At 54.1% G+C, this 23,168-nt stretch overlaps 1 protein-coding gene and 1 non-coding gene across 7 annotated transcripts in view; both read left to right on the top strand.

The window, feature by feature from the left end:
• Positions 1–21,535, top strand: part of Ube3b (ubiquitin protein ligase E3B) — a 40,653-nt gene extending 19,118 nt beyond the window's left edge. For 2 of the 6 annotated variants that reach the window (NM_054093.3, NM_001331219.1), the window contains 17 exons: positions 156–333; positions 1,634–1,803; positions 2,888–3,055; positions 4,906–5,077; positions 6,538–6,656; positions 7,112–7,226; positions 7,910–8,009; positions 8,463–8,582; positions 11,385–11,561; positions 11,670–11,780; positions 12,532–12,669; positions 12,788–12,853; positions 13,217–13,275; positions 15,568–15,750; positions 15,943–16,054; positions 18,904–18,996; positions 19,844–21,535. In NM_054093.3, coding sequence (NP_473434.2) covers positions 156–333; positions 1,634–1,803; positions 2,888–3,055; positions 4,906–5,077; positions 6,538–6,656; positions 7,112–7,226; positions 7,910–8,009; positions 8,463–8,582; positions 11,385–11,561; positions 11,670–11,780; positions 12,532–12,669; positions 12,788–12,853; positions 13,217–13,275; positions 15,568–15,750; positions 15,943–16,054; positions 18,904–18,996; positions 19,844–20,035 — 2,273 coding nt within the window. In that variant the 3' untranslated portion in view covers positions 20,036–21,535. Of the gene's footprint in view, positions 1–155; positions 334–1,633; positions 1,808–2,887; positions 3,056–4,905; positions 5,078–6,508; positions 6,657–7,111; positions 7,227–7,909; positions 8,010–8,462; positions 8,583–11,384; positions 11,562–11,669; positions 11,781–12,531; positions 12,670–12,787; positions 12,854–13,216; positions 13,276–15,567; positions 15,751–15,942; positions 16,055–18,903; positions 18,997–19,843 lie in introns of those variants that run through there. The other 4 variants (NR_138602.1, XM_006530126.3, XM_011248161.2 and 1 more) reach the window with 4 other exon arrangements.
• On the top strand, positions 4,834–4,905 carry Mir7027 (microRNA 7027). Its single transcript, NR_105994.1, has one exon. It is a non-coding gene; the product is annotated as a microRNA 7027 (primary transcript).
• Positions 21,536–23,168: the final 1,633 nt, after the last annotated feature.

The raw sequence follows: 23,168 nt of genomic DNA on the forward strand, positions 1-23,168 counted from the left end.
AATGGGAGCATTGTGACTCCTGGCTTAGAGCTAAGGAGGCCATTTCAGGTTCGAGAGCTGTGGAGTTCATCTGTGGCCACACTGTGATTTAAAGTCAGGTCACGCTGCCGCTGGCACTGTCTGGCCCTCAGGTTCATCTCTTGCTCTCCTTGCAGGCAATCTCCTGCACTTGGGCTCCCTCAGCCTCAGGCTGTTAGAGGAAGAGATGGATGGGTTTGTGAGCGCGCTCACGCAGATGCTGTGCTACTGTCAGAAGTACGTGGCTCAGAAGAAGTCCAACCTGACCCACTGGCACCCTGTGCTCGGCTGGTTTTCCCAACCTGTGGATTACGGGTATGTCCTGGGGACTGGCTCTGACCTCCCTACACCGTCCACCTCCCTCCCCCTCCCATTCTCCTCTTCCAGCTTTTCTTTCATTGTAAAAATCATATGTGGGGCTGGAGAGATGGCTCAGGGGTTAAGAGAACTGGCTGTTTTCCAAAGGTCCTGAGTTCAATTCCCAGCAACCACAATGGTGGCTCACAACCATCTGTAATGGGATCCAATGCCCTCTTCTGGTGCGCCAGTGTACTCACATACATAAAAATAAATAAATAATTCTAAAAAAAATACATATTTATCATATGGCATAGATAGAGCCTGGAGATTTGGCTCACTGGTAGAGGAGGTTTGCCTAGCAGGCCCTGGGTTCAAACCCCATTGCCAGGAGAACATTTAGTAGCCCATGATCCTGATACGCAAACAGTGTGTGTGGTTAGCTTTTTGTCCATGTCCTTTCCTGATAGTTTTTCTATAGAGAGCTAAGGTCGCATGGCTTCTCCGTCTCTCTTTAGTCAGTTGCAGACCCTACCCACAATACTTTTCTTCTTCAGCGTGCCTGTCACTGGTTGTCTCACATGCCTTGGAGATGCTGAGACAGGGCAAAGGACTTAAGGGATAGGAGCCCCCAGGACTTCCCACGAAGCACGATTTGAGCGTCATAAACTCAGTGTTGTTAGAATAGCAAAAGCGGAAGAGCTGAGGTGAAGTCAGGCAGCCACACAGACACAAGACGTCTCCATACTGCATGCCAGGCCTGTTCCCACAAGATGGTGGGAGCCAGCCTAGAGCCTTGATGGAAGTCTGGTAGTTGGGGCAGTGCTGGAAATACAGCCTGCAGTAGAGATGCGCCTGAGGCAAGGAGACGCTGTGGCTGTGGTGGTGTGGAGCCATCTAGGTGTCGGGCCACCTGAGAGGAAGAGCAGTGCAGCCAGCAGGACACAGCTTGTGCCTGACTGGGCTGGTATCAGCTGCAAGATGGCACCTCAGGGAAGGCAGTGTAGGGAGACTGGCCTGGGAGACAGGTGCAGCCCAGCACCGTGACAGGCCCAGCCCTCGGTGGCAGTTTCTTCATTCTGCTTCCTCTCACGAGAAATGCATTTGGGTTTTCTTGTCTGTTGGTTTTTGGCAAAAGCTCACATGCAGTTCAAACTAACTTCTAACTTGTAATCCCCCAGCCTCCCAAGTGCTGTGGTCGCAGGCGTGTGAGTGCCAGCCCAGGCTGCAGCTCTGTGCGGAGGGTCCCAGGGAAGGGACCCGGGCTCTTGGTGGCAGACGCCGGGCAGCCCCGACACTGTGTCCCTGTCTGTCCTAGCCTCAATGATTCCATGTACCTGATCACCAAGCAGCTGCAGTTCCTGTGGGCGGTGCCTCTCATCCGCATTCTCTTCAGTGACATCCTGAGCAGGAAGCTGCTGGAGCATGCAGAGCCGGCCCCGGTGCAACCGCAGCCGTCCTCACCGCAGACGGTGCTCCCCGTGAAGAGTGAGTGAGTGAGGGGCTGGGTCAGCCCTCAGGGGCGTCTGAGGGTCCTGGGCTGTCTTCTGGTCTCTTGGCTCTCGGCTTAATCCCGGGCATGGGGCCTGCCAGGCAAACCCTGCTCAGGAGGGCAGCCCCTGCTTCTCCCTGTGTGAACACTATCCGCCTGTGGGCCATGCGGGCCAGCAGGACAGTGTGGGTCGTAGAAATGAGAGCAGTTGAGAGAGACTGAGGCAGTCAACATCCTCAGGGGGTCGCTCTGCTGTCTCTGAGCCTCAGCTAGGCTACAAACTTCCTCATAGCCAGAGGGCAAGGAACGCCATTGTGGACCCTTTCTTATTACCAGGGAGGAGCACAAAGTCCATTTATACGAGACTTTAATTTTCCGAGTTTAGTCATAAATCTCCCACTGATGACTTCTCCTCCAAGGAGCCAGTGAGGCACAGGCCAGGCAGCACCTCAGCAGCGCCCTGTGCAGGGAAGTGTGCACCATAGAAAGGCAGGCTTCTGCTGCTGCTGGGATCACAGGCAAGGAACTGTGGGCAGCATAAGATCCGCGATTACTGCCTGAACTGCTAACCTGGGATGGGTGATGGTCTGCTGCTCGGGCATGGGTGGCAGTGGGCAAGGGGTGGTGGTGGGCAGAGGTGGTGGTGGGCAGAGGTGGCAGTGGGCACTTGCTCCACTCCTGCCGCTTCATCTGCCCATGAACAAGAAAGCCAAAGGCTGAAGTGAAGGCCAGGACTTAGGGCCTGAGGGTGTCCACTCCCTCCAAAACACAGAAACAGCAACCGGCTTTCCCCTCCCCCAGTACAGTCCCCAACATCTCCCCTTTGCCTTGTTGAAATCTGGTGATACAGTAAGAATCCATGTCAGAGCTGAATATTCCTGACTTACGCGAAAAGTGATGTGGTAATTAAAGGGAGCATTAGCATCTTCCCAGGTTATCCGAGAGAGGAACGCATTGAGCCCATGCCGCAGCCCTGCTCCCTGCCTGTGCCCGGGGTTCTCTTCTGCACCCTTCTGTGACAGGTGGGAGCTGGCAAGTGGCTGAACTGCTTCCTGTGTCTTCTTCCCTCCCTCACCCCAGGCCTCCTCAAGCGTGCGTTTCAGAAGTCGGCTTCGGTTCGGAACATCCTCAGGCCTGTTGGGGGCCGCCGTGTCGACTCCGCTGAGGTGCGGAAGGTCTGCAACATTTGCGTGCTCTACCAGACCTCGCTGACGACCCTCACCCAGATCCGCCTGCAGATCCTCACAGGTCAGGGGCCCTCGGCCGCTGCTCCCACTTCCAAGGTTGTCAGGCAGTGTCTCCTGGAACGTGTCCATGGAGCCCCTTCCCCTGGCTGCCATCCTAAGTCCTGCACAGGGTGACAGGGCGTGCAGCAGTAAGTGCACAGTACTCCTCCACTCACTGTCCCACTCTGTCTGCGCCCTGGAGCGCCCCAACCTCGAGTCTGCCTGCCTCTGACACTGCTGCTTTCTTCTTGTATTCAGTAAGCTATCTTAGTCTTGCTCTGCGCAGTGTTGGATTGCTCTGTTTCTGTCTATGTTTGTAAACTGTAAGCTTTCTGAACTCTTGGGTGTATGTGGTTCAGGTTGCGTAAACAGAGCACCCCTGTGGAACCAGTGGGACCGTCAGGAAGCAAGCAGGTGTCAGTCCTGTGCTGTTTGCTTCTTCACGGGCATTCAGTTTGCTCGAGGCACACTTAAGTAGCCTGACAGGATCTCCAGAGCCCCACCCAGGCAGCAGGCCTCTCCCAGACAGGCCTCATGTGAGACTAGGAGAATGGCTGATCTGCTGAGAGCTGTTAGGTCCTGTGCAAAGCGTTTCACCTCCCTGCATCTACAATGTGCCTGGAACCTCGGGTTAGGCATCTTAGTCACTGACTAGTGTGGACCGAAGGTGTACCAGTCTACAGCCTGTGTCCAGGCCATGCAGCCCTGAAAGGCAGATTGGAGGGTCCCCCGTTGTACCTGTTGCCTTGTTGCTTGCCTGGGGCTCACTTTGGAGTTTCTGCCGCAGTCATCTCTTGCTTTCCTGGTGTTAGTGTGGCATCCAAGGAGCCATCTAAATGCACGCAGGTCAGCCTGCGAGATGGCCAGGGCCTGGCCTGCCCACAGAGCAGAGCCAGCCTGCTGTTCACTGTCTGTCGTAAATGCCCTTTTATTGAGACAGAGCCGGATTCATCCGTCCCCATTATTCCTGGCTGATCTGTGCTAGCACTGAGTAGTGACAGCGTCCAAGTAAACATGGCCTGATGTGATGGAGACCATGGAAGGGCTGACCAGTGTGAAAGCTTCCATCTTGAGTGGCTGAATCAGCCACAGCAGCCAGCCTCAGGCAGCCAGCGTGGCCGGGTGGCCAGACTAGATGACATAAAGGAAGTGTCAGGAGGCACGGCCTGCCCTACCTGGAGTCTGTCCCCAGAACTGTGTTGTCTGTCCTAAGTGCTGTCAGGGAGCAGTTACTCTTTGCTCCGTTAGACTGATTGTGTGTGTGTGTCTGTGTGTGTCTGTGTGTGTCTGTGTGTGTGTGTGTGTGTGTCTTGAAAGGAGCTTGATTTTTCAAGATAGGGTTTCTCTATGTAGCCATGGCTGTCCTGGAACTCACTCTGTAGACCAAGCTGACTTGGAACTCAGAGATCCGCCTGCCTCGGTCTCCTGAGTTCTAGGATCAAAAGTGTGCACCACCACTGCCTGATAAATTAATTTGTCTAAAGCTTTTAACAACAGAGGTTGCCTGGCCTGCAGCACTTAAAAACACCTCTGACCTTAGCTGATCTCCTGATTGAAAAGCATGGCTGCTACATTAGATGTCCCGGTTCTTTTTCTGACTCTAACTCCAGCCATGGGTGAGGAGCAGTAACCGAGCCTCACTTAGCAGAGCTGCACTGGGCCCCGTGGATGGAGCTGCTCCCGAGACTGGCAGAGTGGAGCCTGGCGCTTGAGAGCATCTGTCCAGTGTCAGCTGCCCCTGCTGTTGTGGCTCTCCGTGCTCACACCTTCTCTCGCGGGCTGGTTTAAGTGGTGTGCTTTTCCCCTGGAAAGGAAGAAACAGCAGAGCAGCTGGGGTCCCTACATGAAGCTCGGGTTTCTCTCCTCTTCCAGGTCTTACGTACCTGGATGACCTGCTGCCCAAGCTCTGGGCGTTTATCTGTGAGCTGGGGCCCCACGGCGGGCTCAAGCTCTTCCTGGAGTGCCTGAACAATGACACTGGAGAGTCCAAGCAGCTCCTGGCCATGCTGATGCTCTTCTGTGACTGTTCCCGGCACCTCATCACGTAGGTCCATGTGGGACTCAGTGCCCGGGCTAGGACTTGGTGGGGACATCAAGTGTTCAGGAAGCAAGTAACTGCACCCGTGTACCCGGGTGATCCCTGTGGTGGCAGCTCCTCAGGAGGCTAAAGCAGGAGAAATAGCTTGAGCTCATAAGTTTGAGGCCAGCCTGGACAACATTGCAGGAAGCCATAACCCCCTTACCTCCCACCAAAACAGTAGACAAGAAGACATTCAGAAAGCATGTGGCACGTGTCCAGCAATTGTTAGTATTTTCAGGGCAGCTGATGTGGGCTCGGGGGTCTTCAGAGACATGTTTAAATCACGCATTAGCCCTCTATTCACTGAGAGGTAAATTACAGAAAATTCTAGACTCAGAAACTAGGGTGTTCACTGGGACACCAGTGTCCTGTCTACAGAGGGAAGTAACAGTGCACTGACGTCAGGGCGTGCATGAAGATTGATCAGTCAGTGCTGTGCTTTCAGCCCTGCTAGCAGGCTGCCTCTGCACAGCTGAGCCGAGGGCTCCTCATGGGTGGAATGGAGGTGACATCACCTACCTAAATAAGAGAACAGAGTCAGGCACAGCCTGGAACATCTGCCAGAATCCTTGTGTTTCCTCGTGCGTGTGCTGCTGTCTGTCTTCCACTCGCCCAAAGGCTGATGGAAAGATCTAGAATGGACCTCAGGCAGCTGTGTTCAGACTAGAAGATCTCGTATCAAGAGGGTTCAGGGACATTTAGCTTGACGGCTAGGTGCCCTAGAAGAAGGGGTCTAGTGACTGGATTAAATACTCTAAAGGCTGGGGCAAGGCTAACCCAAGACTGAGCTGTACGCTAAAATGTGTGCAGAGGTTTTTGTCAATCTTCAGTTGAGTTGTGTCATGTGTTCATTCATCTGTCTGTCCGTCCATCTGTCAGTCCATCCATCCACCCATATATCCATCCATATATCCATCCATCCATTGACTATCCATCCATCCATAGACTTTCAAACATTCATTTGCTCACAAGCACCAAGCACCACTGGTCCTGCCTAGACACGGGATGCAGCTCCACGGCGCTTGCTCCTCAGTAAGCAGCGACTGACTCAGGTTCTCAATCCTGACGGCTGTGCACCTCAGGCAGCTCACTGGGGAAAGCCTGAGCAGACCTCACTGTTTTCCCTGAAGTTTTCTATCTTCCCACTGGGAACAGTTTCGAGTAAACAGAAGGGAGGACGATTGTAGAGCCCTCAGGTGTGTCGCCAGCTCACGGCCTTACTTGCTTCCTTTAAACCCCAGGAGCTCCCCTGCCCCAGCATAACTCCAAGGCAGACCTTAGACGCCATACGTTTCGTCTCCAGGCCGTGCAGGAGGTGTCTAGAAAAGCTAGCATGCTATTCTCCCATTTGTCTAGAAGTCAGTGAGGTCTCATTTGTTTCTTTTCTCAATGGAGAATTCTGAACAGTTCTCTGCCTCGTGTAGCATCCTCGATGACATTGAAGTTTATGAAGAACAGATCTCCTTCAAGCTGGAAGAGCTGGTCACCATCTCCTCGTTCCTCAATTCCTTCGTGTTTAAGATGATCTGGGACGGAATTGTAGGTAAGGTGACCATTCCCGCTGAGCCTCAGTGATAGCCGAGAAGGCCAGTCTGTACCCTCAGCTGCATCTCAGCTTTATCATTTACCAGAGGTGGTAGGGAATCCTGACTGCTTACACGCCTGGGTGGGCTCGTAAGGTAGTGATGTGGCTGCAAAGCTCTCTCAGGCAGCGCGCATGGGACTGTGACTAGTGACTAGCTCGGCCCTGAGCCGCTCTCTGCATCTGCCATGGGGGCTTGTGTCAGTCCGTGCTGCGGGCAGATCCACTGTCTGACGTGTCTCAGCTAGTTCAGTACAGACTCCTCAGAGGACGAGGATGTGCATTCCCTCAAAGATACCCAGGCCCTAAGGCCACTGAGAGCATTGCAGAGAGCCTGAGTGCTTCCACTGAAGACAGAGTGCCTTAACTCAGGCCTGCCTTCCCTCCACCTCTGACCCCTCCTGTTTGCTGCACAGAGAATGCCAAGGGTGAGACCTTGGAGCTGTTCCAGTCCGTCCATGGCTGGCTGATGGTGCTGTATGAGCGAGACTGCCGCCGGCGCTTTGCTCCGGAGGACCACTGGCTACGGAGGTGAGCACGGCGAGCACACTCGGGGCCTCTCTCACCACCTGCCACATGGGTGCCCAGCACTGCTTACAGCAGTGAGCCGTCTCTCCTCCTGCACCCTGTCCGTTTGTCTGGAAAGAAGTGCTGTTCGTTTAAGCTCCTGTCTGGGCATGTCACTTAACAGTAGTCTGTCCACCAGTGTCACTCCAGTTAATTGGCAGTGACAAGCCAGGCCAGGCTCTTCGGCTGTGTCTCTTCTAGGCTGGGGAGAGGGCTTCTCTCTGCTGATCTGAGCAGCAGAGTGTGGTAGTTTTAGTTGCATGGGGATTTTTATCAGCACAGTCACCGGGGTAAAAACTGCTCCCAGGTTTGGGAGGTGGGTTGGGAGCCCTCTGACAGCAACTAACCTCAGAAGCGCATCAGCATTTCTGTCAGTGGCCCATCAGATCCCCAGGAAATGGCTGCAATTCTGGCACCAGAGCCTCACAGACTCAGCCAGACTCAGCCTCTGTCTGTCCCACCACTCCCTCTGCTTGGTGCCGCCAAGGTAGCCACAGAGGCACACCTATGGAGGGATGAGCCGGTGTGGCTGTGCTCATGAGGTTTATAGAAGTGAGCAGCTGCCTCACTGGGACACATGCCAGCCCTGCGCTAGGAGAGGCCTTTCTGGCTTTGTAACCACAGCCGTGTGTGTCTGTCTCCTGAAGGGACCTCAAGCCTGGTGTGCTCTTCCAGGAGCTCGACAAGGACCGAAGGAGGGCTCAGCTGGTCCTGCAGCACATCCCCCACGTCGTGCCTCACAAGAACGTGAGTTGGCCGGCACCTCTGCCCCTCAGGTGGCCTCGGACTCCGTGAGCATCAGTCACTCCGCACGCACTGTGTGGTCCTTCTGTCTCAGGCAGCCTTGTGCTGAGTACTGGGGTGTGAAGATAGGCAGGTGAGGGGCGGTGTGTGCTGTGTAAGTCCACAGAACTGATTCTCTCTGGACTCCAGCTGTGGCCAGGGCCCTCCCTGAATCACACCTGTGGTGGTGCAAGTTTACCGTATTTCTCATCCCCAGAGGCTCTCTGGGCACTGCTCACTGTTCTCCCAGGACACCTCTGAGCGACAGCACGGGGTGGGGGGATGGGGGCGGGGTGTGTGTGTCTCATCACAGCTCAGTTGACTGGAATGTTAGCCATTTTGTGTGGAGGTTTGGCTTGGCTTGGCTTTGACATTAGTTGCTGACCCTGCTGCTGATCCCGCCTTGGCTCATTGCAGAGAGTTCTTCTGTTCCGGAACATGGTTATCAAGGAGAAAGAGAAGCTGGGGCTTGTGGAGACCAGCTCTGCCTCTCCTCACGTCACCCACATCACCATCCGAAGGTCCCGGATGTTGGAGGTGAGTGGCCCTGGCAGAGAGGGGTGCTCTGTCTGTCGGGCAGATCGAGGGGATGACCTGTTGCTTCCAGACTCTCCTGTCACTCTGTGCTATGCTAACTGACATCTGGCTTCAGTCTCAGAGGGAAATGGTGGGCAGGAAGGTGGCATGGCAGTCACCCCAGAGATACACATCTGCTCAGCGTCTGACTTGCCGTGTGGACCTGTGTGTTCCAGGGGACTTTGAATTTTTAAGAGAAGATTCTCCAAATTCAGGGTCTTAGATTAAAGCTTCAGACCTGTTAATGCTGTGAGCTAATTAAATTTTGTCAGCGACCCTGAAGGCCATGTTTGCTGCTCAGGCTGCGGCCACCTCTGCTTTGACGCAGAGCTTGCTTGTGTTAGAGCTCCCTTTCCGCATCAGAACCAGGCATCGCTGTGTGGACCCTGGAAGTCTCAGTCCCCATCAGAGGAGTCTGGCACCTACCTCCTGAAACAATTCTGAAATAATTGGGAGGTGTGGACTGTGGTGTGTGCTGAGAGGGGGCGTTGTTGGCTCGCCACCACCTCTGCAGGGCTAAAACACCCCTGGGCATCACAGGAGACAGTCGCCCTTAACTTAGGCAAAGCCTGTTTTCCTCTTTGCATACTTTCTTGTAAACCGGAGTTAGAACACAAGAGGGTCGTTTATTCATTCCGTAATGCTACAGGTTCTCCTGAGCCTGGGTCTGAGTGTTCAAGGCCTTTGCTTGTTGTGACCACACAGGGACGTGAAGAAGCTGAGGTCTGCCTTGCTGTCCTCGACTCTCACGCCATCCAAGGCCAGGCTTCTGGTAGATTTCACCATCCTGCTGAAATACCCCCCTTCTTCAGGGTGAATGTAGTCTATCATTTAGTTATCCGGAACTGGAGGAAGCTTAGACATGCCCTTATCCAGCCCTCGGGCAGGTGCCAGCTCACTGTCCTCTGTTTAGCATGTTGAAGCCTGAGAGTGCCTGGCTCTGTCCTGTGTGTAACGCTCACATAACCACACCGGTACCGACAGGGCAGGGACGCATCAAAGGAGGCAGGCGGCACATCCCCCTTACGACCTCTTGAAGAGACTCCAGTGGCTCCGATCAAGCAGGGATGAATCTCTATCCAGCAGGTCTTCCTTGAGCACTGCCACAGCTGGCTGAGATGGTCACGTGTGCCGTCCCATTAAATCCCCACAATGCCGAACCCCTTCTGCTAGGGCGTCATACTGAACAGAGAAGTGGTCGGTGCAGGAGCCTGCTGAGCGCTCTGTGCATCCTCCCTCGTGCCCAGCAATGCCGGGTTGTGCTGCTTCCAGTGCCGCAGCCACAGCTGCACACCAACATGCCCCTCTTCCTTTCCCATCCTTACTGCCTCTGCTCCGCTGGCTTCGTCTGCTTTCCAGGTGGAGTCTCCATAACTCAGGCTGGTCTCAGACTCACAGGCCACAGCCCTGAGTGCCTCCCTCCCTGCAAGTGGCCTGGGGACTAAGAGGTCATCTTTCTTGGCTCAGCAGCCTAAGAATCTGTTTCTGACAAGACGCAGACTCTGCAGGAGGGACTGTCATTGAACATGACAGGAAGACGGCAGGGGTACCTCAAAACTAGGGCTCAGTGCTGCCAGGTCACTCGTTGGCTTTGTGTCAAAAGCCACCAGGACAGCACAAGGGAGGATGAGTAGACCCCATGGGCGTGGTCTGTCGTGTCAGCAGAGTGTGACAGTACTGCCCCAGGATAAAACTTAGCACTCCCACATCAGGGCACACGGAGTGGCTGTCAGATGCCAGGAAGGCCTGCAGAGAGAACCCAGAGGCATCTGCCTTAGTTCTGGTCAGGTCACTGTCGCTGTGACAAAATACGGTGACCAAAAGCAGCATGGGAGGAAAGGCTTCATCTGGCTTCCACGTCCACTGAGAGAAGCCAAGGCAGGAACTCATATTGGGCAGGAACCTGGAGGCAGCAGCTAACACAGAGGCAGTGGAGAGGGCTGCATACTGGCTTGCTCTCTGCTTTGCTCTGCCTGCTTTCTGAGAGCACCCAGGATACCTGTCACTAATTAAGGAAATAGCCCACAGGCTTCCTGCAGCCAGATCTTAAGGGGTAATTTCTCAAGTGAGTTCCCTCCCTCAGATGACTATAGCTTGTGTCGAGGTATCATCGAGGTTTGGTGGACTCGGAAAGTGTATGTGGGTTCTGGAGAGGAGATGCACATTCAGTGTCTGCATTTACCGATCTTGGTTTCCAGTGCTGCGGCTTACACCGAGAGCCTGGCATGGGCTAAGCACACTTACCCCACAGAACGACACCCCACAAGGAGCTGACCACATGGCAGCCAAGCTCAGAGCTCTCCCAGCGGCACGTTCCACTGTCCCTGCCCTCCTGTGGGCAGACTGCATCATCACTGCACATGGGCTTCCCGCCATTTCTCCTGCCGCAGCTGTCCCGCCGCCAGCTGGTCTTTTAGTTCAGAAAGCTGGCCTGCCTGCTCCAGCCTTTGCAGCCTCTTCCCCACGGTTGCCTTCAGCAGCCAAGACACTGGGGTTTTCACCTTACATGTCCTGTAAGCCTGACTCCGCCCATGAGCTGAGAGATTCCCATGCTGCCCTAGTCTCCTCCACCGTTAATGAGCAGAGCTAGCTAGCTAGCCCCGTCAGGCCCTGTATCCTCCTGGGGGCAGTCTCCTCGTGCCTATGAGTGAGACACGGTAGCCATCAAATGAATCCTCCATGGCTGCTATGCAGACCTGTGTGGTTAGACTCATGGGTTTGCCAAGGCTGTGCTCCTCACGGGCGGAAACTCTGTCTCCATAGGACGGCTACGAACAGCTCCGGCAGCTTTCCCAGCATGCCATGAAGGGTGTGATCCGAGTGAAGTTTGTCAACGACCTCGGGGTGGACGAGGCTGGGATTGACCAGGATGGTGTCTTCAAGGAGTTTCTGGAAGAGATCATCAAGAGGGTGTTTGACCCCGCACTCAACCTGTTCAAGGTGGTGAAGGGGATGCTGGTGGGGCTGGCAGCCGCCCGACTCGGGGATCCCGTGCAGAGTAAAGACAGGCCTCTAACGTCCACCTCTTCCCGCCCTTTCTCCTGGCAGACAACCAGCGGGGATGAGCGGCTGTACCCATCACCCACGTCCTACATTCACGAGAATTACCTGCAGCTCTTCGAGTTTGTGGGGAAGATGCTGGGAAAGGCAGTGTATGAGGTAGGCGCGCAAAGGAGCCTGGGACAGCTGTGCAGTGGTGCCTGAGAGCGGGGCGTGGTAATGCACACACTCTAGTCCTGTCATTCAGGAGGCCGAGGCAGGGGGATTATGAGTTTGAGGCCAGCCTGGGATACACAGCTAGACCCTATCTCAAAAAGAAAATATAAAGTGATATGTGTGTGTCTGTTTGGAGATGGAACCTGGGCTTCACAAGCTAAGACAGCACTTTCTGTCCCTGAGCCACCCGAGCTCAGCTATCGCATGTCACTTGAGTTGATTCTGTAGGGACAGAGGTTCCTGGAGTTAGCCAGCTTGAACAGAAAGATTGGATGTAGCCAGCAGTGCAGCAGGCACCACATTTCCTTCCTGTCGTCTCATCAGTAAAGGGGGGATCAGAAAAGCCACGTGACTGGGTTGTCCTCCGTGGTGAGTAAAAGCTGTGCCTGGCACCAGGTCCAAGTCTCCCTTGGCACCCTTGGCTTCTTAGCCTCACAGGGTCATGGTAGTGAGGACTTTCTCGGAGCGATCCTCTCTGAGCGCCTGGTTCCCATCCATGGGCACCCAGGCTGTGAGAGCCACCTGCGCAGCTCAGCTGAGGTGGCCCCAAGGCCTGCGCCTACACCTGCGCCGCGCCGGAGATGCTTTCTTAGATGACCCGAGGGAGAACTGCAGGCTGCATGTAGACTCCACCAGTGCCCGCCCTCCAGCTGCCCAGGGCTGAGAGCTGAGCCCTGCCTCACGTCTCTTCCAGGGGATCGTGGTAGATGTGCCCTTTGCCTCCTTCTTCCTGAGCCAGATGCTCGGGCACCACCACAGCGTCTTCTACAGCTCCGTGGATGAGCTTCCCTCCCTGGACTCGGAGTTTTATAAAAACCTCACCTCCATCAAGGTTAGTGCTGACTGGGGTGTGTCCACAGCCAGGTGACCAGCTGAGTCACCTTTCCTGTCACTGAGACTTAACCCCAACCCCACACCAGCCCCCATGCTCTCTCTCTCTGTTCCATTAGCGCTACGATGGAGACATCGCAGACCTCGGGCTGACGCTGTCTTACGATGAAGACGTCATGGGTCAGGTATGTGGCTGACCTGGCAGGCTGCTTCTGCTCTTGATGTGCTCCGACTCATGCTTTCCCTCAGAGATCTGCTCACTGGGGCAGTGAGTGTTCACGCCAGCCGCTGTCCTCAGCAGCAGCCTACCTCTGTGGCACCCAGCAGCCTCAGTGCAAATGTTTGGACAAGGGTTGGATGAGAAATCTTTCCTACTGATCGCAGGAGGCCTGCTTGTTGATGTTTTGGCCCCAGGCTTTTGTGAAAGATGATCTTTCTCAAACACACAGCATCTTCATTCCATGGGCGTTGTTCAGGCCCTTTCATCTTCAGGAAGCATCGCTGGCGTTAGAGTTCTCTCTGGTAATTACTCCCGTCCTCTCCCCCAGCTCGTCTGCCACGAACTGGTTCCCGGAGGGAAGACCATCCCGGTTACAGATGAGAACAAGTGAGTATGGCAGTGAGCGCCTGAGGCCAGCACCTGCGAGGACCGCTCTGGCTCGGGCTCAGGCTGAGAACTGAGCAAGATAGATGGGTGGAAAGAGGCCATAAATATCCTAATGGGATTTCCTGGTTACAGTTCATAGGATAGAATTGTAGTAAATTCAATTTGCAAAATAAGAGTGGATGGCTTACTCTTCGCAGAAGCACTTGGAAGGTCAGAGGTACCGTTCTTAGGAATGGAATGTAGGGCTAGTCCCCGCTGAGGCGGATGGAGCTCTAAGCAGCTTTGGCATGCTGTCCCAAGTGAGGGCAGGCGAGCCGGGACCCTTCCGAATGGCCAGCCGTGTGCCGCTGATCTCAGGAAGACAGGGTGAATGCAGACGCAGCACATATGTACATAAAGGCAGGGAGTTGAAGGAGGTGCTGGGGCAGGCGCGGTAGTGCCTGTCACAGATAATGTGCTTTTTTTAGTAATGTCAGAAATTCAGTCCTTTTGATCCCAGAAACAAACCCCTCAACGCATGCTCTGCACCCAGGCTTTCCCACCTAATTAAAAGGGAGGAGCTTGGCAGGAGGAGGGGACACTGGCCCTCTTGTGAGTTTTCTGCCACTCCAACTCTGGAATTTGAACTGTTTGTCTTAGCATCCATCTCAACAAGGACAGGCGAGGGCTCAGGCCCTGTGACTCATCTGGCCCCAGTGCAGTGTTCCTGGGCTCTGTTCCTCTCGGGTCAGCTAGTTTGGTAGCCAGTGCGCTGGGGGAGAGGGAGGGGTTAGGGTTTAACTTTAGAAGTCTTCAGTAGGGGTGAAAGCCATCAGCATTGCTCTTAACCACGTGGCGTTGGTTTGAAAACTTTAACAAAGCGTTGCCTGCAGAGAAAGGATGACTGAGGTCTGAGTCTACAGAGTGAGTTCTGGTCCTGCCTGTGTGTGGCTGTGACTTCCTCAGGGGGCAGCAGTGTTTTGTGTGTAAAACAGCCTTTGAGACGTCTAGCTGAAAAGAGGGCCCAAACTTTTTGACAGCAGATATAGGGAGGTCAGCAGATATGGGGAGGTCATCTTTGTGCCTGGAGCTTTGGCAAAGGGGGAGGGATGGAGAGAGAGGAGAGAGAACGAGACAGAGAAAGAATATGTGACAGAGAGAGAGAAGTGTACAAATGACAGAAGAGGCCAAAGGCCATAGAAGAAGAAGAAGAATCTGTGGGGCTGAGGACCTGGGGATATGGCAAGGGTACCTGGGGTGTGTGTATGTGTCTCACACACACACACACACACACACACACACACACAGTATTAGTAACCTCCTTCATAGAGTACATGGAAGGAATAGAGAATTGAAATTTCATATTTGAATGTATTAGTGTGTAATGTTTGTTGCTGTTTGTTTGTTTGTTTATTATATGTAAGTACACTGTAGCTGACTTCAGACACTCCAGAAAAGGGCGTCATATCTCGTTATGGGTGGTTTTGAGCCACCATATGGTTGCTGGGATTTGAACTCATAACCTTTGGAAGAGCAGTCAGTGTTCTTACCTGTTCTTACCTGCTGAGCCATCTTACCAGCCCTGTTGCTGTTTTTTAACTAGAAATATTTTGAGGACAATAACTTTGGCCTGGGCACTGTGGGGCAAAACAGAATTATTTAGACTATTCTTAACATGCAGTTTTTAATAGCGTACATGGGCATGCTTGCCAACAGATCAGCAACACTGGCAAGCCTGCTTGGGGTACCAGCCTGCTGCTGTAGACAAGCTAGATCCAAGGGCATGAAACACTACCTGGAGACCCTTTTCCCCATCAGTGCGGGTTAATGTGACCCTAAGAATAACCCAGCAGCATTTCTGGAGACCGCTGGGCCAGTCTAACACCGAGTTAGGCTTCAGTGAATTCTGGGTGTGTGCTAAGGTGAGGCAGCTCTTCTCTGAAGTTGGCTGGAGCGCTAAGCTGTGCCCTTGAGAGAGGTCCAGTGGGGCTCACCTGTGCAGGTGCAGGCAGCCCTCAGTTCCTGCGAGCGTGGGGTCATCCCAGGGAGTTCTCAGGTGGGTGTTGTGAGGACAAGTGAGCAGGCTGCCCTCAACACTCGGAGCTGTCATGGTGGCCCAGTGTGTGGCCTGGGGGGCCACCACCCCCCATGTCACCTGCCGATAGATGCTGGTATTTGTGTTTTGGAGATGGTTCGAGAGCACTAGGCTCATCTCTTAGCATGCTTGGCAGCAGCCTGCCCTAGCCAGCTCATCCCAGTGTCTGTCTCTGTCTCTGTCTGTCTGTCTGTCTGTCTCTCTCTCTCTCTCTCCAGAATTAGCTACATCCATCTGATGGCGCATTTCCGAATGCACACTCAAATTAAAAACCAGACAGCTGCTCTTATCAGTGGCTTCCGTTCCATCATCAAGCCCGAGTGGATCCGAATGTTCTCTACCCCTGAGCTTCAGCGCCTCATCTCCGGGGACAACGCTGAGATAGATCTGGAAGACTTAAAGTAAGGGCACTGAGGAGGGACGCGTGGCATGATTAGGCCATCTGGGAGGAGAGCTGTTCCCTCCTTGGGTTCTGACATAGAGTGACTCTGGTATCCTGATGACAGCCCATTTAGTTTCCGGGAGATGAGGCCATGGTATGGGTGCACCTCCTATGTGTTCCTGAGAGTGAGCCCTGCTCTGGTTGTTTTTAGGAAGCACACAGTGTACTACGGTGGCTTTCATGGGAGCCACAGGGTCATCATCTGGCTCTGGGATATCCTGGCTTCCGACTTCACGCCTGAAGAAAGAGCCATGTTCCTGAAGGTACTATTTACAACTCCTGTGTATGCTCTTGAATGTGTGTGCAGACCTCGGTCCACTCTGTGACTCACACTGAAAACAGTGGGATTATCCAGAGGGCAGTGTCAGCATAGGCTCTTCAGTGCCAAAGGCCTGAGGAACCAGAGAGGGTGGCGCAATGGGGCCCAGCTCCTGCCGGCTCCTTGCTGTGGAGCAGGGCCCTGTGCATCACTGTGCTTAGCACACCACCCTGGCCATCTGCAGTTCTGTCTCTTTACCTTAAAGAAATACTAATAGTACACACCTTTATAATCCCAGAGCTCTGTGAGTTACAGGCCAGCCTGGTCTACAGAGTGAGTTCCAGGACAGCCAGGGCTACACAGAGAAACCCTGTTGCAAAAAAGGAGAAGAAGGGAAAAAAAATACAAACAATCCTAAATTTCACTCCAGTGTAGTATGATGCATGTATGAATCATACACATACACACGTGCACAGGCACAGAGTGTCCCAAGGAAACACAGGGTTTGAGAAGGGGTCTCAGTGTGTAGCCTACTCAGGACTTTGTAGCCCCGCCTACTTCAGAGTCAGGGCAGGCCTCCTGCCTCAGCGTCTTGAGAGTTGAAGTTCCAGGAGTAGTCACCATGCCTGCTTATTGTGTGCTTTCTCAGAAGGAGTAGCTGTAGTTAACTCTGCCCTAGCATCAGTGGAGTCCTGAGTGTCCCCTAGTGCTGCTGAATTTGCTGAGTGACAACAGCAGAGTGTAACTTTATAGGACACTAGATTGATTACTTGCATGCCTGTCTCCGTCCCCTGTAGGGAGGGCATCACCATGTCGCCTGCTTTCCTTCTCCCTGAGAAGCTGTGGTCCAGGAGTCTCTGTAGTTCCTTGGAGCCTCCCGTAGGGCCGGCTGCACACTTTGTCTATCTGTCTCCCTGTCCATCCCCCTCTGGTTTTCTTTAGCCAGGGTCTCATGTATCCCAAGATGCTCTCAGATTTGCCATGTAACATGTAACCAAGGTTGACCTTGAAGTCACCTCCAAATGCTGGCATTACAAGTGTGTACAACCACACCTAGTTTATAAGCATGGGAGTTTCTTGTGTGTGGTGGTGTGGCTGCTCTTCTTCCTTGCTGCCCATTCTGAACTGAGTTCTCTCCTGCTGAGGGAGCTGTCACCCACTCCAATCCAACCAGTACACACAGGATCCAGGCACCCACAGATCTCCAGGCCATGGGGCATGGGTTGCAACAGCGGTTCTGGGAATACTGGCTGGTTCTCCCGGCAACGCACTGCCCAGCAGGCCAGGCTGCTGCTCCTGAGGCTGCTGCTCGTGAGACTGCACGTTCATGCCTTCTCTCCTAGAGAGAGCAGCACAAGTGTATCACATTTGCATCGTCACCTGCCACCAGACCTGTTATGTCACCAGTCTGTTACACACTGCAGCGCCAGCTTCAGGAAGTGCACATTCCTGCAGGACAGGATGTGACCGTGTTGCTTTCAAGTGTAGTGAGAGCTACTATTCCCCCTCCCCCTGGCTAGACTATTTACAGTTAAACATGTCTGAGCAGCAACATAGTAAGCTTTTTTTTTTAAGATTTATTTTATTCTTATTGGTGTATTTATGTCTGTGTAAATACATGCTATGTGTATGTGTGCCCTCAGAGGCCAGCTGGAGTTGAGGCAGTTGTGAACTGCCTGATGTGGGTACTGGGACTCATACCCAGATCCTGGAAGATCAGCAAGCACTCTTAACTGCTGAGCCATGTCTCCATCCCCAGGAACACAGTACCTTATTAAAAACCTTGTGAAGCATGACACATAAAGCTGTATAGCATTATAACATGGCCTAAGTGGTTATTATGACCGACACCACATTAGCTACTGAATTACAGAGGCAGGCTCGGTATTCTGTCTCTCAGAAACCAGCATGCGTCTGGTTACTGTTGAGTTAAACGGGGAGTTTTCTTCCCCGTGAGGGCTGACCTGTGGGTTTCCAGCTTGGTCGGGTGCTTGTGTCTGCAGCATTAAGGCAGGTCCTGTGTTTGGACAATGCCATGAGACTCTGCAGTGTTGCTGGCAAGTGTGGCTGCCTGCCTGCAGGCTCCACATCCCATGTCCCACACAGCCTCACCAGCTGCCTGCAGGCTCCACACCCCATGTCCCACACAGCCTCAACCAGCCCTCAGGAAGCTCTGCGTGTTTGTGCAAGACACCAGTGTGTAGCTGGCTTCGCTACTTTGTGGGTTGTTCTTTTTCCTACCCTTTATCTACCCAGCTTCACTACCTAGCATTAGATAGGAGAGAAAAGATGAGAGAGAGAGAGAGAGAGAAAGAGAGAGAGAGAGAGAGAGCACCGTGCATGAGGTCCTGGCTTCAAGCTGTAGAGGACTTGATAGCTCCAGACCTAGGCTCACGGCCACCACAGCATCTGCTCGCCCAAGCCCCTCAGGTGTTGCCACTGCTGTCCTCCTGAGAACAGAGCCACTTGTCTCTAACTGCTTCTGCTTACCATGACTGTGCAGCTAGAGACCGCTCTACACCGTGCTGCCACACACCAGGATCCAAAGGACATCTTCTGATACAGAGCAAGTTGAAAGCCAGCTCGGGCTGGTGGAGAGCCTATGTCAGAGATATATAAAGGAGACCTGTGTTGTGGGATGTCACTCTGAGTGGCCCTACGAGCCCCTAGCTTGTTCAGTGAGCCATTACTTGATAAGCTTTAGTTCCAGAGAGTGGCACCATAGAGACATGTGATGTGTCCTGGGCATGTGTGTGGGACAAGCACCTCCGCTACCCCTAGTTCTACTGAACAGCACACGGAGGGAGAAGAGCCCAGCATGGCTGCCCCTCTGACCCTGCCTTGTATTTGCAGTTTGTGACCAGCTGCTCCCGGCCCCCGCTCCTAGGATTCGCCTACCTCAAGCCTCCGTTCTCCATCCGCTGTGTGGAAGTATCAGATGACCAGGTAACTGTGGCCACGTGTTCCCTTCCTTTGTGCTCAGTTTCTGCCATGCCCACCACACCCCCACCCTTGCCTCCATGGTTCTCAGGGCATGACAGCCAGCCACCCACAGAGGGCACTGCAGAGCCAGGTCAGTGTGGCTGCAGCACTGTCTGAGGACCCTCCTTGGTGAAGGCCTGTGAGGTGTGTAATTAGGACAGTCTTTCATGGCTGCTGATCTGGCCAGGTTCAAGGGCCAAGCAGAGGGTAGGAGGACGGAGCAAGTCTGCTTCACTCCTCCCTGATGACACGCACACCCAGGAGGCTGCCTGTTGACTGCAGCTTAAAAGAGAATGCCCTAGGACTCTGTCCAGTGAGGTAGAAGCATGACCATGCTGTTGTTCAGATGTGGGTGCCCTGGGAAAGCATGCTGGTCTCAGGGTGTCCCTGCCTCACCACCTCTCTGCGGCCGGCAGCCTTCAGGCTGTGTTCCCATGGGTCAGACACTAGATGGTCCTCCACTTCCAAATTTTGGGCCAAGTTGAGTCAAGTGCTAGTTGGCCATGGGCTGTGGTACCGACAGAGACAGGGTACTAGGCTGCCTTAGTTAGCTGATACATGTCTGTCGGTCAGGAGCCTGTTGTCTTAGTTGACCTAGAACAGGACTCAGCAGGTGTGAGTGCCCGGGGGCAGGTGTGAGTAAGTGCCCAGCAGCAGGTGTGAGTGCCCGGGGGCAGGTGTGAGTGCCTGGGGGCAGGTGTGAGTGCCCCAAGGCAGGTGTTCTTCAGCCTCTCAGGCCCTTGCCTTGAGCTGGGCATATCCTACTCCTGTGTAGGCACCTTCTGACCCAAAGCTGTGTGTGTGCTTGCAGGACACTGGGGATACCCTGGGCAGCGTCCTCAGGGGCTTCTTCACCATCCGCAAGAGGGAGCCAGGGGGGCGTCTGCCCACATCTTCCACTTGCTTCAACCTGCTTAAGCTGCCCAACTACAGCAAGAAGAGCGTACTGCGAGAGAAACTACGCTATGCCATCAGCATGAACACGGGCTTTGAGCTCTCCTAACACAGCCTGGTCTCGCTACCACAGAGCCCCCAGGAGTGTGGCCAGGGTACCCACAGCCCTCAGACCCTCTCAATAGCCATGAGACACCCAAGGTTGGGGATGCTACACAGTGCCCTCCATGCACTGGGGACAGAGGGCTGATGAAAATAACCCCCCAGTTCTGCCCTGTGGGGCCTGAGACCTGGGCCTAGTGATTACAGAGCAACTCCTGGAGATTCTGTGAGGCTTTCTTCTCTTGCCCTCTGAGGAGGACACAAGGCCTGTGCCTGTGAGCTCCTCCTTCCGTTCTGAAAACTCAGGTACGGCCTCGCCAAGCCTCTATGCACAGCAAAGTCCCTGCCTCTACCCTGTCCACAGTGGCCTCTTCCCAGGCAACCAAGCCCAGCTCCTGCCAGGGAGGCCACTGAGCACAGTCAGGGTCTCTCCTATAGGGATCCAGGTGGTCCACACCACAGCCCTCCTTCCCAAGTCCTCAGCAGGCCACGCTGTCAGGGAACCCTTGCTGTCAGCCCCTGGCCTGTGCATCAGTGTCCTAGCTTGGGAAAGAAACCCATCGTTCCCCTGGAGAACAGCCCATTTCTGGAGTACCCAGAGCCTGCTCGCTCTGGGCATCTGCCCCCTATTCACCTTACGGAGAACCACATGAGACCCTACCTACAGTGCCCAGCCGCCTGGGCAGTACTTTATTCCAGGGACTTCAGAGTCCGTCCTTTTGCACTGACAGGCCCTGGGAGCTGAGGATACGTCCCACACATCTCATCTCCACACCGCCTCTGTTGGCGCTTGCTCTTTTGTCTGGGACCTCATTCTCTTTTCCCACACACTGCGCTCCTGGGCCCTCCCTTTCCCCATTTCCCTTAAGAACTTTCTCCAGATTCAGGATGTTGAGGCAGAGGCCCAGGGCTTAGTAACCTGCTAGTAGCCACTTGTCTCCTGCCTCATCAGGTTCTTGTCTCCCTCCCACCCTGATGGAGGAGTCCTGGCCCCTCCTCCACTCCGTGGAGCCAGCTTAGGGCTACAGCGCTCAAAGCAAGAAAACGCCTTCCCCAAGGAGCCTGCACAGTGGGAAGTGGCCGTGCCCTGTTCTCACTTTAGCAAAGATCTTGGGCTGGAGCATGGGGTAGGCCCAGGAAAGCCCCTGGGGTTCTGGAAGGTGGCTCCAGCTTCACGTCTGCCAACCATGTGTGTTCCCAGCTTGCCCGCAGAGCCCTGTGCCCCGTGCACAGCCTGCACAGGTAACACAGAGCCTGAGAGTTACAGCGGGCACACGGGAGAGTTAGTTGTAAGCACCGATATCAACTTGACCCCTTTGTCTTTGACCTAGGGCTGTCTGTCGGTCACCTAGAGTCTGCTTCCCGGCAGTTATGTCATAGCTGCTGTTTGATGACATCTCAGCAGCTCCTGGTGGCGCCAGAAGGAAGCAGGGGTTTTTGTTTTTGTAGGTAACTCGTGGACTAAGACTTGTCAGGGCTTTATTAAATTTGTACTTGAGCACACGACGGCTCTGTTCTGGTTTCTACACAGCCCCGTGCCCAGACGGTTTGGGTCACATGAAGCACCCATAGGAGCGGGAAGACAAGAGCTGCTTTGACATCCTGGCCTTGGAGCTGAGCTAGGAGTTGTCACCTGTGCCCAGCTTTGAAGTGACATTTCAGAGAAGCATCCCTAGAGCCAGTCTCCCTCCGCTCCCTCCCACCCGGCAGGGTACCTGGTCAACATGCGTAGCTTTGCAGTTTATGATGTATGTGGCACCTACCGAAGCCAGCTTGTTCGATGGGGAGAGAAACCAGATATCTCAAGATGGATCTAACCTGAGGTAGCTCAGATGCCCCAGTGTCCCCACTAACAGAAAAATACTGCAGACCCCCCCGCCCCGAGACACATAATCTCCTGCAGTGTGGTGCTCACCCACCTAAAACTAAAGCCTGGCTCTGGCTTTGTACCTTTTAGAACTGAAGTTGCCAGCGCAAAAAGCTAGCATGCAGCAAGCAGGATATTTTGATAGGCCAGCAGGACCTGTGGGTGCTCGTGAACATTTAGTTGGCGCAAAACCCTGAGGAAATGCCACTGGCAGTGCCAAAGCTGCTGGCCTTTATCCTCTGGATCAGGTAGAGTTGGTGGCTTCTCCCTAAGTTGGTCATTATATGAATGTGGCGTGCCCTGGGTCCTTTCTTTTTTACTTTCTGAGATTGGGTGTACTGTGTAGCCCCAGCTGCTTGAGTGCTGGGGTCACAGGTTCCCGTGTCACCACATGTCTAATCCAGGGGTTCGGGACAGGAAGATTTCAAGCTTCCGGTCAGCCTTTGATAAACAGCAGACCCATGTGGTCTCAGACCAAAAAAAACAAAGCAAGGGCCAGGGCCACCCTCCAGAGCCTCTGACCAAGCTTCCGGACTCCCGACTCCCTCACAGCCAGGGTGGACAGAGAATAAAGGTCACCTGCCATTTCTTTGAAGTTTACACAGGCTGGGGACTCATCTGTGTGGAACAGTGCCTTAGCAAATGCACTTCAGCCCCCAGGAGCCTGGCCTGAAGTGTTTGCACACCTGAGGAGTTTGCCCGAGTGTGCATCTCCAGAAACGGGCTGTGCCTCCCATGACAGCATGAGACCAGTGTAGGAGACTGCATCAAGACCCAGGCCAGCGGTCCCCACCCCTTGGTGCCTCGTTCCTAATGAAATCATTTCTTCACTGTGGTCCTGACAGCCAACGCTGCTGATGAGCGTATGTGTAACAGGTGGGGTTGTTCCGGAGCCTGCGCCACGGACTCCACCATCCATCCAGAGCCCGGCGCATTCTGCCACAGGGCTCTTGTCCCAGCCCTGCTGCCCACCAACTGAGAGCTCAGGCCAGAGCCCCTTGCTTTTGGAACCGCAGTTTCCCCTCTAGGACAGCAGAGAAGGGGGCGTAAGAGACACCAGTCTCTACCGACTGCGGGCAGCTGGTGATTCCCGGTTATCTCAGGGACAGAGTAAACATTCTCTCTGGGGTTCCTTTGTTCTTCAGACTTCTGGGTAGGAACATTTATCAGCAGACATCTTAGACCTGGGTAGGAACAGTCAGAAATCTCAGAGATCTGCTGTCCAGACAAAGATGGTGCTGGTGCCCCTGGCCCAGAGCCCTGGCTGCACCCC

Source organism: Mus musculus, chromosome 5, assembly GCF_000001635.26.
Source record: "Mus musculus strain C57BL/6J chromosome 5, GRCm38.p6 C57BL/6J".
In the NCBI taxonomy this organism is placed as follows: Eukaryota; Metazoa; Chordata; class Mammalia; order Rodentia; family Muridae; genus Mus; species Mus musculus.